At 43.6% G+C, this 14257-nt stretch overlaps 1 protein-coding gene across 1 annotated transcript; it reads right to left on the reverse strand.

Annotated features, from left to right (window-relative positions):
- Positions 1 to 5316: 5316 nt before the first annotated feature.
- On the reverse strand, positions 5317 to 8371 carry LOC135509875 (early growth response protein 4-like). Its single transcript, XM_064930707.1, has 2 exons — positions 8013 to 8371; positions 5317 to 7720 (listed from the first exon to the last, which is right to left on the reverse strand). The coding sequence occupies exons 1-2, from the start codon at positions 8134 to 8136 to the stop codon at positions 6519 to 6521; spliced, it is 1326 nt and encodes a 441-aa protein (XP_064786779.1). The 5' UTR covers positions 8137 to 8371; the 3' UTR covers positions 5317 to 6518.
- Positions 8372 to 14257: the final 5886 nt, after the last annotated feature.

Below are 14257 nucleotides of genomic sequence, written 5' to 3' on the forward strand. Positions count from 1 at the left end.
ATAGTCTATCTGCTGTGTAGGTTAGTCCTATAGTGTATCTGCTGTGTAGGTTGGTCCTATAGTCTATCTGCTGTGTAGGTTAGTCCTATAGTCTATCTGCTGTTCAGGTTAGTCCTATAGTCTATCTGCTGTGTAGGTCAGTCCTATAGTCTATCTGCTGTGTAGGTTAATCCTATAGTCTATCTGCTGTGTGGGTTAGTCCTATAGTCCTATAGTCTATCTGCTGTGTAGGCTAGTCCTATAGTCTACCCTGCTGTGTAGGTCAGTCCGATAGTATGTCTGCTGTTTAGGTTAGTCCTATAGTCCTATAGTCTACCTGCTGTGTAGGTTAGTCCTTTAGTCTATCTGCTGTGTAGGTTAGTCCTATAGTCCTCTAGTCTCTCTGCTGTTTAGGTTGGTCCTAATGTCTATCTTCTGTGTAGGTCAGTCCTATATACTATCTGCTGTGTAGGTTGGTCCTATAGTCTATCTGCTGTGTAGGTTAGTCCTATAGTCTCTCTGCTGTGTCGGTTGGTCCTATAGTCTATCTGCTGTGTAGGTTAATCCTATAGTCTCTCTGCTGTGTAGGTTGGTCAAATAGTCTATCTGCTGTGTAGGCTAGTCCTATAGTCTACCCTGCTGTGTAGGTCAGTCCGATAGTATTTCTGCTGTGTAGGTTAGTCCTTTAGTCTATCTGCTGTGTAGGTTAGTCCTATAGTCTATCTGCAGTGTAGGTTAGTCTTATAGTCCTATAGTTTATCTGCTGTGTAGGTAGGTCCTACAGTCTATCTGCTGTGTAGGTTAGTCCTATAGTCTATCTGCTTTGTAGGTCAGTCCGATAGTCTATCTGCTCTGTAGGTTAGTCCTATAGTCTATCTGCTGTGTATGTCATTCCGAAAGTCTATCTGCTGTGTAGGTTGGTCCTATAGTCTATCTGCTGTGTAGGTTAGTCCTTTAGTCTATCTGCTGTGTAGGTTGGTCCTATAGTATATCTGCTGTGTATGTAAGTCCTATAGTCTATCTGCGGTCTAGATTAGTCCTATAGTCTATATGCTGTGTAGGTTGGTCCTATAGTCTATCTGCTGTGTAGGTTAGTCCTATAGTCCTATAGTCTCTCTGCTGTTTAGGTTGGTCCTATTGTCTATCTTCTGTGTAGGTCAGTCCTATATACTATCTGCTGTGTAGGTTGGTCCTATAGTCTATCTGCTGTGTAGGTTGGTCCTATAGTCTATCTGCTGTGTAGGTTAGTCCTATAGTCTATCTGCTGTGTAGGTTGGTCCTGTAGTCTATCTGCTGTGTTGGTTAGTCCTATAGTCTATCTGCTGTGTAGGTTAGTCCTATAGTATATCTGCTGTGTAGATTAGTCCTATAGTCTATATCCTATGTGAGTCCTATAGTCTATCTGCTGTGTAGGTTAGTCCTATAGTATATCTGCTGTGTAGATTAGTCATATAGTCTATGTCCTATAGTCTGCTGCGTATGTGAGTCCTATAGTCCTATAGTCTATCTGCTGTGTAGGTCTTATAGTCCTATAGTCTCTGCTGTGTAGTCAGTATAGTATGTCTGCTGTTTAGGTTAGTCCTTAGTCTATCTGCTGTGTAGGTTGGTCCTATAGTCTATCTGCTCTGTGTAGGTTAGTCCTATAGTCCTATAGTCCTATAGTCTCTGCTGTGTAGGTTGGTCCTATAGTCTATGCTGCTGTTCAGGTTAGTCCTATAGTCTATCTGCTGTGTAGGTCAGTCCTATAGTCTATCTTCTGTGTAGGTCAGTCCTATATACTATCTGCTGTGTAGGTTGGTCCTATAGTCTCTCTGCTGTGTAGGTTAGTTCTCTAGTCTCTCTGCTGTGTAGGTTAGTCCTATAGTCTCTCTGCTGTGTAGGTTGGTCCTATAGTCTATCTGCTGTGTAGGTTAGTCCTATAGTCTATCTGCTGTGTATGTTAGTCCTATAGTCTATCTGCTGTGTAGGTTGATCCTATTGTCCTAGTCTTCTGTGTAGGTCAGTCTGTGTAGGTTATATACTATCTGATGTGTAGATTGGTCCTATAGTCTATCTGCTGTGTAGGTTAGTCCTATAGTCTCTATCTGCTGTGTAGGTTGGTCCTATAGTCTATCTGCTGTGTAGGTTAGTCCTATAGTGTATCTGCTGTGTAGGTTGGTCCTGTAGTCTATCTGCTGTGTTGGTTAGTCCTATAGTCTATCTGCTGTGTAGGTTAGTCCTATAGTCTATCTGCTGCGTAGGTTAGTCCTATAGTCTATCTGCTGTGTAGGTTGGTCCTATAGTCTATCTGCTGTGTAGGTTAGTCCTATAGTCTATCTGCTGTGTATGTTAGTCCTATAGTCTATCTGCTGTGTAGGTTAGTCCTATAGTCTATCTGCTGTGTAGGCTGGTCCTATAGTCTTTCTGCTGTGTAGGTTGGTCCTATAGTCTATCTGCTGTGTAGGATAGTCCGATAGTCTATCTGCTGTGTAGGATAGTCCGATAGTCTATCTGCTGTGTAGGTTAGTCCTTTAGTCTATCTGCTGTGTAGATTAGTCCTATAGTCCTCTAGTCTCTCTGCTGTTTAGGTTGGTCCTATTGTCTATCTTCTGTGTAGGTCAGTCCTATATACTATCTGCTGTGTAGGTTGGTCCTATAGTCTATCTGCTGTGTAGGTTAGTCCTATAGTCTCTCTGCTGTGTCGGTTGGTCCTATAGTCTATCTGCTGTGTAGGTTAGTCCTATAGTCCTATAGTCTCCCTGCTGTGTAGGTTGGTCCTATAGTCTATCTGCTGTGTTGGTTGGTCCTATAGTCCTATAGTCTCCCTGCTGTGTAGGTTAGTCCTATAGTCTCTCTGCTGTGTAGGTTAGTCCTATAGTCTCTCTGCTGTTTAGGTTAGTCCTATAGTCTCTCTGCAGTGTAGGTTAGTCCTATAGTCCTATAGTCTCCCTGCTGTGTAGGTTAGTCCTATAGTCTCTCTGCTGTGTAGGTTAGTCCTATAGTCTCTCTGCTGTTTAGGTTAGTCCTTTAGTCTCTCTGCTGTGTAGGTTGGTCCTATAGTCTATCTGCTGTGTAGGTTAGTCCTATAGTGTATCTGCTGTGTATGTTGGTCCTGTAGTCTATCTGCTGTGTAGGTCAGTCATATATACTATCTGATGTGTAGGTTGGTCCTATAGTCTCTCTGCTGTGTAGTTTGGTCCTATAGTCTATCTGCTGTGTTGGTTGGTCCTATAGTCTATCTGCGGTGTGGGTTAGTCCTATAGTCTATCTGCTGTGTAGGTTGGTCCTATAGTCTATCTATCTGTGTAGGTTAGTCCTATAGTCTATCTGCTGTGTATGTTAGTCCTATAGTCTATCTGCTGTGTAGGTTAGTCCTATAGTCTATCTGCTGTGTAGGCTGGTCCTATAGTCTATCTAGTCCTATAGTCTATCTGCTGTGTAGGTTAGTCCTATAGTCTATCTGCTGTGTAGGTTGGTCAAATAGTCTATCTGCTGTGTAGGTTAGTCCTATAGTCTATAGTCCTATAGTCTCTCTGCTGTGTACGTTGATCCTATAGTCTATCTGCTGTGTATGTTGGTCCTATAGTCTATCTGCTGTGTAGGTTAGTCCTATAGTCTATCTGCTGTGTAGGTTGGTTATCTGCTCTGTGGGTTATAGTCTATCTGCTGTTTAGGTTGGTCCTATAGTCTATCTGCTGTGTAGGTTAGTCCCTATAGTCCTATAGTCTATCTGCTGTGTAGGTTGTCCTATAGTCTATCTGCTGTTCAGGTTAGTCCTATAGTCTATCTGCTGTGTAGGTCAGTCCTATAGTCTATCTGCTGTGTAGGTTAGTCCTATAGTCTATCTGCTGTGTGGGTTGGTCCTATAGTCGATCTGCTGTGTAGGTTATTCCTATAGTCTATCTGCTGTTCAGGTTAGTCCTATAGTCTATCTGCTGTGTAGGTTAGTCCTATAGTCTATCTGCTGTGTATGTTAGTCCTATCTGCTGTGTTGGTTAGTCCTTTAGTCTATATGCTGTGTAGGTTAGTCTACTATATGCTGTAGTCTATCTGCTGTGTAGGTTAGTCCTATAGTCTATCTGCTGTGTAGGTTGGTCCTATAGTCTTTCTGCTGTGTAGGTTGGTCCTATAGTCTATCTGCTGTGTAGGTTATTCCTATAGTCTATCTGCTGTTCAGGTTAGTCCTATAGTCTATCTGCTGTGTAGGTTAGTCCTATAGTCTATCTGCTGTGTATGTTAGTCCTATAGTCTATCTGCTGTGTAGGTTAGTCCTATAGTCTATCTGCTGTGTAGGCTGGTCCTATAGTCTTTCTGCTGTGTAGGTTGGTCCTATAGTCTATCTGCGGTGTGGGTTAGTCCTATAGTCTATCTGCTGTGTAGGTTGGTCCTATAGTCTATCTGCGGTGTGGGTTAGTCCTATAGTCTATCTGCTGTGTAGGTTAGTCCTACAGTCTATCTGCTGTGTAGGCTGGTCCTATAGTCTTTCTGCTGTGTAGGTTGGTCCTATAGTCTATCTGCTGTGTAGGTTAGTCCTATAGTCTATCTGCTGTGTATTTCAGTCTGATAGTCTATCTGCTGTGTAGGTTGGTCCTATAGTCTATCTGCTGTGTAGGTTTATCCTATAGTCTCTCTGCTGTGTAGGATAGTCCGATAGTCTATCTGCTGTGTAGGTTACTCCGATAGTCTATCTGCTGTGTAGGTTGGTCCTATAGTCTATCTGCTGTGTAGGTTAGTCCTATAGTCTATCTGCTGTGTAGGTTAGTCCTATAGTCTATCTGCTGTGTAGGATAGCCCGATAGTCTATCTGCTGTGTAGGTCAGTCCTATAGTCTATCTGCTGTGTAGGTTAGTCCTATAGTCTATCTGCTGTGTGGGTTAGTCCTGTAGTCTATCTGCTGTGTAGGTCAGTCCTATAGTCTATTTGCTGTGTAGGTTAGTCCTATAGTCTATCTGCTGTGTGGGTTAGTCCTATAGTCTATCTGCTGTGTAGGATTTTCCGATAGTCTATCTGCTGTGTAGGTCAGTCCTATAGTCTATCTGCTGTGTAGGTTAGTCCTATAGTCTATCTGCTGTGTGGGTTAGTCCTGTAGTCTATCTGCTGTGTAGGTCAGTCCTATAGTCTATATGCTGTGTAGGATAGTCCGATAGTCTATCTGCTGTGTCTTTTTGATGGACCTTATTTGTGGATGTTATTTGCCTTTTTATTGACCCAAAATAGTTTCATATAATAAGTTGCAACGATGGATCTGTAGTACTTGTCAGACAGTAGGGGGCGCTATAGGCGTGCGAGACACACACAGGGTGTGTGTGTGGTGTGTGTGTACTGAATAAAGTAGATAATCGATAGAAACGTCTCACGTGTCATTTCACTGTTTTTTAATTCATAACCATCATGCAACAAAATAACACAAGGTCTTCCATTTGAAACCGAAACAGATCTGCGTTTCATGCCTCAAACAAGACAAGAGTTTAGCAGTTGAACTGATTGTACGTAAACGCACAGCAATGTGTGCTACTTGGTTCATCAACTACAATGTTGAATATTGTTGTTTTTTATTCCCGGTGAGTCTTGTATGAATGTAGAAAGTACAATCAAACTCCAAGACCCCTGTTATGAATGACCGTTAACCACCGGTGTGAGCACAGCAACGAGCCACCTAACCCGGGAACAATCTATCGGTTAGAGGAATGATGTCATAATACATCTGTGACTGTTCAACGTTCTTATGGAAGTTCCGAAAGAATATAGAGAATGTTTATCACAGGAAAGAGGACGTTTCAAATATAAATATATATATATATATATATACACACAGGTAGAAAAATACAATTGAGAGAATAGAATATAAATAATGTTTTGGTTATGAAGATTTCAAATATATATTTCGAATGATAAAATATAGGTTTATATGGTCAACATCAAGGCTAGAAATGTGATTCGAAGTAGAGATAATTTACATTCCAACTCCTAACATTAGAGATTTATATAATAAAATATACATCAACATATCAATGTAAAACAATGTCATGCAATGTTGCACAAAAAACTCTGACAACTGTACCAGTTTACAATCAGAACTGTCGAGTGACAAAACATGTGCTGAATGATTCAGTCTGTTCGGATTGGCAGACAAGGAGCTGTCCACTCACTGAAAACCGACTTATCCTCTCGTAGTTCAATGGTTTCTGTTCATTTCCGCTGTTTTGCACAACATATAGTCAAACAGACAGATATAATGTCAAAGACAACGTACCAGAGACGTTCTAAAACAGTTCCACGTCCAACCGACAAGACGAGATTATTTTATTTTCTTTCCCGTTGAAACTTTTCCACCATTTTTCAACCGATGGCCCGTTTTGAAGTCAACACCTCCAACTGAACCGGGCCAATAGCCAACGTTACCAGGCAGACGGAACCAACCGAAGCCAGTAGAACCAACCGAAGCCAGTAGAACCAACCGAAGCCATTAGAACCAACAGAAGCCAGTAGAACCAACCGAAGCCTTCTAAAGAGCAGATTAAACTCAGGGCCACGAAGCCTTTAGAGAGTTAGAGTTCAGTTCAAACTCCACTGGGGAAAGCCAGATGATAGGCTGCCATCATCTGAGCTTTCAGCTGCTGCTTCACGTGCACGCGTCCGTGCCTCTTCCTCTCGTCGCTGCGAGCGAACCGCTTCCCGCACACCTCGCAAGAGAAAGGTTTCTCTCCAGTGTGCGTGCGCGTGTGCGTGGTCAGGTGGTCGCTCCTGCTGAAACTGCGCAGGCAGATTGCGCACTGGAACGGCTTGTGGCCCGTGTGGATGCGCACGTGGCGGTTGAGCTCGTCGGAGCGCGAGAAACGCCTCTCACAGCCGATTATTGGACACGGGAACGGCTTCACCTTCACGGCCCCGTTGCTGGAGCGGGCCGTCGCTTTACTTGCTCCAGCGGTGGCGTGCACCCCCCTGCTCCTCGGGAACACGCTGGGCAGCAGGGAGGAGAGGATGGCATCCAGGGAGGAGGAGGAGAGAGAGGCGGTGAATGTGGCCAGGTCGCTGGAAGTGTCCAGCTGCTGTGGTCCTGAGGCCCCAGTCTGGAACTCCAGAGGCTCCGGTTTGACCAGAAAGCTATCGTTGACGTAGATCCCGTTAACAGGTACAGGGTAATTCTGAGTCCAGTCTCCCACGTAGCACGGCTCCTGTTTGATGATACACTCTGTCTTAATGTCAGTCAGCAGCAGAGAGTCCAGAAGCTCCTTTACATCTACCTGGTGATCCAGAGACTGACCAGACAGCGGGAACAGCTGCTCCAAGCTGCCCGGGGAGGAGGCATCCTGACCAGGGTGGGAGAAGTGGTCGTTGTCGCAGCCATCGCAGTTGCTGTTGAACTCGTTCTTGACCACCACAGGGGCAGCGGTGGGAGTCTGAATGTCCACCCCGGAGGAAGGAGAAGGAATCTCGGTCAGAGCCTGGCTCCAGTATCCGCTGGAGACAGACTCCATGGAGGGAGAGTAAATAGGGGGAGAGGCAACGCTCATGGCCGAGCAGGGTGTGGCAGAGACGGGGAGGGAGGCAGACGGAGTCTCGTCCTCCACCGTGCAGATCCCAACTATCTCCGTGATCATGTTGAGCAGGGCTTCTGTGCTGCAGGGTGGCACCGTGCCCGGTAACGGCTCCGTGTAGAAGCTCCCGGTGTAGGCAAGAGGAGGCGACAGGCTGTCTGAGGAACAGTCGTTCAGGTCGGAGAAGAAATCCGAATCGTCGGTCCCCGGGGATAACACACAACCTGAGAGAGAGAGACAACACAACTGCGGTTATTATCGTTATATAAACTGATAGGCTACATTAGCAAAGGCTGCAAGCATTGGGCGAAGAGGGACTTCTAGCTGCATGGCATTACATAAGTAACATATTATTGAACAAGATGTAATTATAGCCTATGTATTTTTGACTACAAAACAATTGCACAATAGCTACTAGAGAATACAGTAGCATTCTTTATGAGTTATGCATTCAAATGTTATTGATAATGCATCGATCCTTGGAGCCAGGGGATTAGAATCTAGAGAGAAACCCACCTTGTTGTGCTGGAGATCCGACATCAGAGTCTGTACTGTCACTGCCTGAGCTGACACTGTCCACCCAGGCGCTGCACGCGTCCTCGAACTCTGACATGAAGATGTCTTCCTCTGTGAACAGCATGTTAACGGATCCGGTAAAGGTCTCGATAAAACGACAGGGAAAACGTTAGCTAAATTTCTGTTTATTAAAAGCTAGGTCCAAGGGTAATTAATCAATTAATCAATTAAAATGATTGATCAATCTCCAAACAGATAATGAAATTAGTCTTCGATTAGATGTGGGGATTCCCTTGGAGTGGTGAGGAGTGGGGAAGGTAAGTCCTTCACTGAATGGTTGCTGTATTCCGTTATTCCGGTAGATGTGTCTGAATGATACGGTTTGCTCTGCGCCTCTCCATTTTATACTTTTCTGGCTGCTAGGTAACCCCTCCTCCCGCCATTGGTTCTACGTCCGTGAGGATTCCCCCGCTGCGTAGCATCATGCCCAAACATGGACAGAGGATATGACGCAGGGTATCCCCCTGCCTTATAAGGACACACGGGTGTGTGACATAAAAGAGGGGATTCTCTTGAAGCTCTGTGTTCTATGCTGAAACCCGCCCACCCACCGAGCAGAGCACCGGGTGCGCAAGAGTGATTACACAACACATAGCGGGTTAAACCTACATGTCGGTTTGAAGGGCGTGCTACTGCGCATGCAGGTGAACAGTAATGATGACCATTTAGAGGAATAAACACACATTCCGTTTTCCCCCTACATGAGATGCAACACAGATAGGAACACAGGTTACACACTACTGGATATTACACACTACTGGATATTACACACTACTGGATATTACACACTACTGGATATTACACACTACTAGATATTACACACTACTGGATATTACACACTACTGGATATTACACACTACTGGATATTACACACTACTGGATATTACACACTACTGGATATTACACACTACTGGATATTACACACTACTGGATATTACACACTACTGGATATTACACACTACTGGATATTACACACTACTGGATATTACACACTACTGGATATTACACACTACTGGATATTACACACTACTGGATATTACACACTACTGGATATTACACACTACTGGATATTACACTACTGGATATTACACACTACTGGATATTACACACTACTGGATATTACACTACTGGATATTACACACTACTGGATATTACACACTACTGGATATTACACACTACTGGATATTACACACTACTGGATACTGGATATTACACTACTGGATATTACACACTACTGGACTGGATATTACACACTACTGGATATTACACTACTGGATATTACACACTACTGGATATTACACACTACTGGATATTACACACTACTGGATATTACACTACTGGATATTACACACTACTGGATATTACACTACTGGGTATTACACACACTGGATATTACTGGATATTACACACTACTGGATATTACACACTACTGGATATTGGATATTACACTACTGGATATTACACACTACTGGATATTACACACTACTGGATATTACACACTACTGGATATTACACACTACTGGATATTACACACTACTGGATATTACACACTACTGGATATTACACTACTGGATATTTGTTTATGAAAACAAAAGCATCATAGTCACCTGCATGTTATAATTAGCATCTGGTCAACATGAATTAATCACCTGCATGTTATTATTAGCATCTGGTCAACATGAATTAATCACCTGCATGTTATTATTAGCATCTGGTCAACATGAATTAATCACCTGCATGTTATAATTAGCATCTGGTCAACATGAATTAATCACCTGCATGTTATAATTAGCATCTGGTCAACATGAATTAATCACCTGCATGTTATAATTAGCATCTGGTCAACATGAATTAATCACCTGCATGTTATAATTAGCATCTGGTCAACATGAATTAATCACCTGCATGTTATAATTAGCATCTGGTCAACATGAATTAATCACCTGCATGTTATAATTAGCATCTGGTCAACATGAATTAATCACCTGCATGTTATAATTAGCATCTGGTCAACATGAATTAATCACCTGCATGTTATAATTAGCATCTGGTCAACATGAATTAATCACCTGCATGTTATAATTAGCATCTGGTCAACATGAATTAATCACCTGCATGTTATAATTAGCATCTGGTCAACATGAATTAATCACCTGCATGTTATAATTAGCATCTGGTCAACATGAATTAATCACCTGCATGTTATAATTAGCATCTGGTCAACATGAATTAATCACCTGCATGTTATAATTAGCATCTGGTCAACATGAATTAATCACCTGCATGTTATAATTAGCATCTGGTCAACATGAATTAATCACCTGCATGTTATAATTAGCATCTGGTCAACATGAATTAATCACCTGCATGTTATTATGAGCATCACTGGGCTTGTGTGTGTTTTGTGTTTGTGTGCGCACCGTGGCGCAGTGGAAACAGGACCCGGTGCCTCTGATGGGATTGGTGGGGGATCTGCTGCGGTTTGTGAGAAATCCAGAAGATATTCTTCCGTGTAAACTGCTGTAATGACAATATGCGTTTAGTTGAATGAGCCCTGATCTCGGGTAGGAATGGACGTCTGTTGGCATTAATGTCTGTCTTCACCGCGCGTTTGGCTGCAGCTCAGTCTCACAGCGTTTGGTTGTAGCTCAGTCTCACAGCGTTTGGCTGCAGCTCAGTCTCACAGCGTTTGGTTGTAGCTCAGTCTCACAGCGTTTGGTTGTAGCTCATTCTCACAGCATTTGGTTGCAGCTCAATCTCACAGCGTTTGGCTGCAGCTCAGTCTCACAGCTCGTTCTCACAGCATTTGGTTGCAGCTCAATCTCACAGCGTTTGGCTGCAGCTCAGTCTCACAGCTAGTTCTCACAGCATTTGGTTGCAGCTCAATCTCACAGCATTTGGCTGCAGCTCAGTCTCACAGCTAGTTCTCACAGCGTTTGGCTGCTGCTCAGTCTTCACGTTCAGAACCATAGGCAGCGCACTGGACATGCAACATGCTACAGGGAAGCGCAGGTGTGTGTGTGTGTGTGTGTGTGTGTGTGTGTGTGTGTGTGTGTGTGTGTGTGTGTGTGTGTGTGTGTGTGTGTGTGTGTGTGTGTGTGTGTGTGTGTGTGTGTGTGTGTGTGTGTGTGTGTGTGTGTGTGTGTGTGTGTGTGTGTGTGTGTGTGTGTGTGTGTGTGTGTGTGTGTGTGTGTGTGTGTGTGTTAGAGAGACAGAGAGAGAGAGAGAGAGGAGGGGTGATGCGCTCAGTTTTATCTGCAGAATGCTTCATTCCATTAGAAGGAGATGCATGGACCAGACATGTAACTCTGAATGATGTGTCAAACTGGAAGCAATGCGTTATACAGTCAGTCAGCCGAACTAAACACACGTCATATTTATTTTTAATTTAAAACACCGTTCTGACTCGTGCACCATTGAGGACTGCTGCACACAGCGTGTCATGAGAAAACAGCTTTCCGTATCGTTTTGTCTCCTATTGAAATGATGTACAGGGAGAAGAATCCTAGATCTATTGTTGCATCATAATGCGACACTACTCCCCATCGGTGGGTCTCCCCCTCTCTCTCCTCACCGGATGTCAGCCCGCATGGTGCGTGAGGATTTTACGGGCTCAGTGATTTTGCAATCAATTTATTGACTGCACGGACTCGGTTAATTAAAACCCAATTGAATAGTTACCCTGCAACTGTTAACTTAATAACAATCACCCGCCTTAATATAGAACAAACGTTGTGTAAACGGTTATTGCTTCATAGGACACCGATGTGGTCCACCCGGGACAGACATCGCATAAAGGCAACCTAATGGTGCTTTGGAAATGCGGCGCCACACACCGTGTTTGAAGTCTCGATTATTGAATCTGCAGACACGCTCTTTGAAAGTGATGCTCAGTTTTGAGATCAGTGGTGTATTTCCGGATCCACTCTCCATGGAGCTGCTTACACAACTCAGTTAGTTAGAGTAAATCGATTCACAGTTTCATTGACTAGATATGAACGTCCTCTATTTATTAGACACAGCTATTTGGCTAAATCTGCATATAAGATAAGTCTATTAAACGTTACATTAAAAGCCCAACTCAGCAGCAAGCTAATAACTAGCTGCATATAAGATAAGTCTATTAAACGTTACATTAAAAGCCCAACTCAGCAGCAAGCTAATAACTAGTCTCCACATAGCAACGCTGCATGTTGCCTAGGCTGCAACCGTTCCTTTACACAAAAGAGCTGACAACCTGTGTCTTCCCACTACCCGGACAGAGTGCTGAGAGAGTGACAGATTGACTAATAACAGCCCTGTCCTGTCAAAGTGTCCTAGCCAATCATATTGTCAGGAGGAGACCATACAAGAGGAGGTTAGATAAACTATTGACGCACAATTACGCAACTTCTACGTGACACCCTCTTTGACAGGTGTCACGTCAAAAAACCACCCCAAACTGTCAAGGAGATGAAAGGACTGAAAACCCACTTGGATCAGTTTAAGAATAGCTGAGGAGCACATCAAAAGTGTTTTTTTATTGTTGCTTAAAATAGAAAGATTTCCCTCGTTATTATTATTACATCATTCAGTTGTGACGTGTTTTTGGATTCTCTCTGAAGGGGAATGTTCCAATTCTAGAAGCAGAACCATCTGGGTGTTCTAATATAGGAGAGAGAGAGAGAGGAGCTGTGACATTCTAGAAGCAGAACCATCTGGGAGTTCTAATATTGGAGAGAGAGAGAGAGGAGCTGTGACATTCTAGAAGCAGAACCATCTGGGAGTTCTAATATTGGAGAGAGAGAGAGAGGAGCTGTGACATTCTAGAAGCAGAACCATCTGGGAGTTCTAATATTGGAGAGAGAGAGGAGATGTGGCATTCTAGAAGCAGAACCATCTGGGAGTTCTAATATAGGAGAGAGAGAGGAGATGTGGCATTCTAGAAGCAGAACCATCTGGGAGTTCTAATATAGGAGAGAGAGAGGAGATGTGGCATTCTAGAAGCAGAACCATCTGGGAGTTCTAATATTGGAGAGAGAGAGGAGATGTGGCATTCTAGAAGCAGAACCATCTGGGAGTTCTAATATTGGAGAGAGAGAGGAGATGTGGCATTCTAGAAGCAGAACCATCTGGGAGTTCTAATATAGGAGAGAGAGAGGAGATGTGGCATTCTAGAAGCAGAACCATCTGGGAGTTCTAATATAGGAGAGAGAGAGGAGATGTGGCATTCTAGAAGCAGAACCATCTGGGAGTTCTAATATATAAGAGAGAGAGGGGATGTGGCATTCTAGAAGCAGAACCATCTGGGAGTTCTAATATAGGAGAGAGAGAGGAGATGTGGCATTCTAGAAGCAGAACCATCTGGGAGTTCTAATATAGGAGAGAGAGAGGAGATGTGACATTCTAGAAGCAGAACCATCTGGGAGTTCTAATATAGGAGAGAGAGAGGAGATGTGGCATTCTAGAAGCAGAACCATCTGGGAGTTCTAATATAGGAGAGAGAGAGGAGATGTGGCATTCTAGAAGCAGAACCATCTGGGAGTTCTAATATTGGAGAGAGAGAGGAGCTGTGACATTCTCAATGTGTGGAGGAGGGGTGGGAACAACTCGAAGGCTGTAACCATGGTGCTACTGGCAGGCTAAGAGTTCTTTCTCTTCCTTCTCCTAAAAACATGGATACTATCAACACACACACACACACACACACACACACACACACACACACACACACACCGTGACATTGCGTCAATAGCAGAGCGTATGAAAGAGCCATGTCCTTGTGTCACTCTGGTCTCCGGCATGTCTATTTACTAACTGACACACAGAGCAGTCTGTCTCTATTCACTAACTGACTAAGCAGTCTGTCTCTATTCACTAACTGACAGAGCAGTCTGTCTCTATTCACTAACTGACAGAGCAGTCTGTCTCTATTCACTAACTGACTGACAGAGCAGTCTGTCTCTATTCACTAACTGACAGAGTAGTCTGTCTCTATTCACTAACTGACAGAGCAGTCTGTCTCTATTCACTAACTGACAGAGTAGTCTGTCTCTATTCACTAACTGAGAGAGCCATCTGTCTCTATTCACTAACTGACAGAGTAGTCTGTCTCTATTCACTAACTGACAGAGCAGTCTGTCTCTATTCACTAACTGACTGACAGAGCAGTCTGTCTCTATTCACTAACTGACTGACAGAGCAGT

The sequence above is a fragment of the Oncorhynchus masou genome, chromosome 23 (genome assembly GCF_036934945.1).
Source record: "Oncorhynchus masou masou isolate Uvic2021 chromosome 23, UVic_Omas_1.1, whole genome shotgun sequence".
Lineage (NCBI taxonomy): Eukaryota > Metazoa > Chordata > Actinopteri > Salmoniformes > Salmonidae > Oncorhynchus > Oncorhynchus masou.

Excerpts from the sequence above, each read along its gene's own strand:
- LOC135509875 (XM_064930707.1), bottom strand. The coding sequence starts at position 8,136 with ATGCTGTTCACAGAGGAAGACATCTTCATGTCAGAGTTCGAGGACGCG. Across the intron at positions 7,721-8,012 it reads CGGATCTCCAGCACAACAAG|GTTGTGTGTTATCCCCGGGG; the intron begins GTGGGTTTCTCT and ends TCTCTCTCTCAG.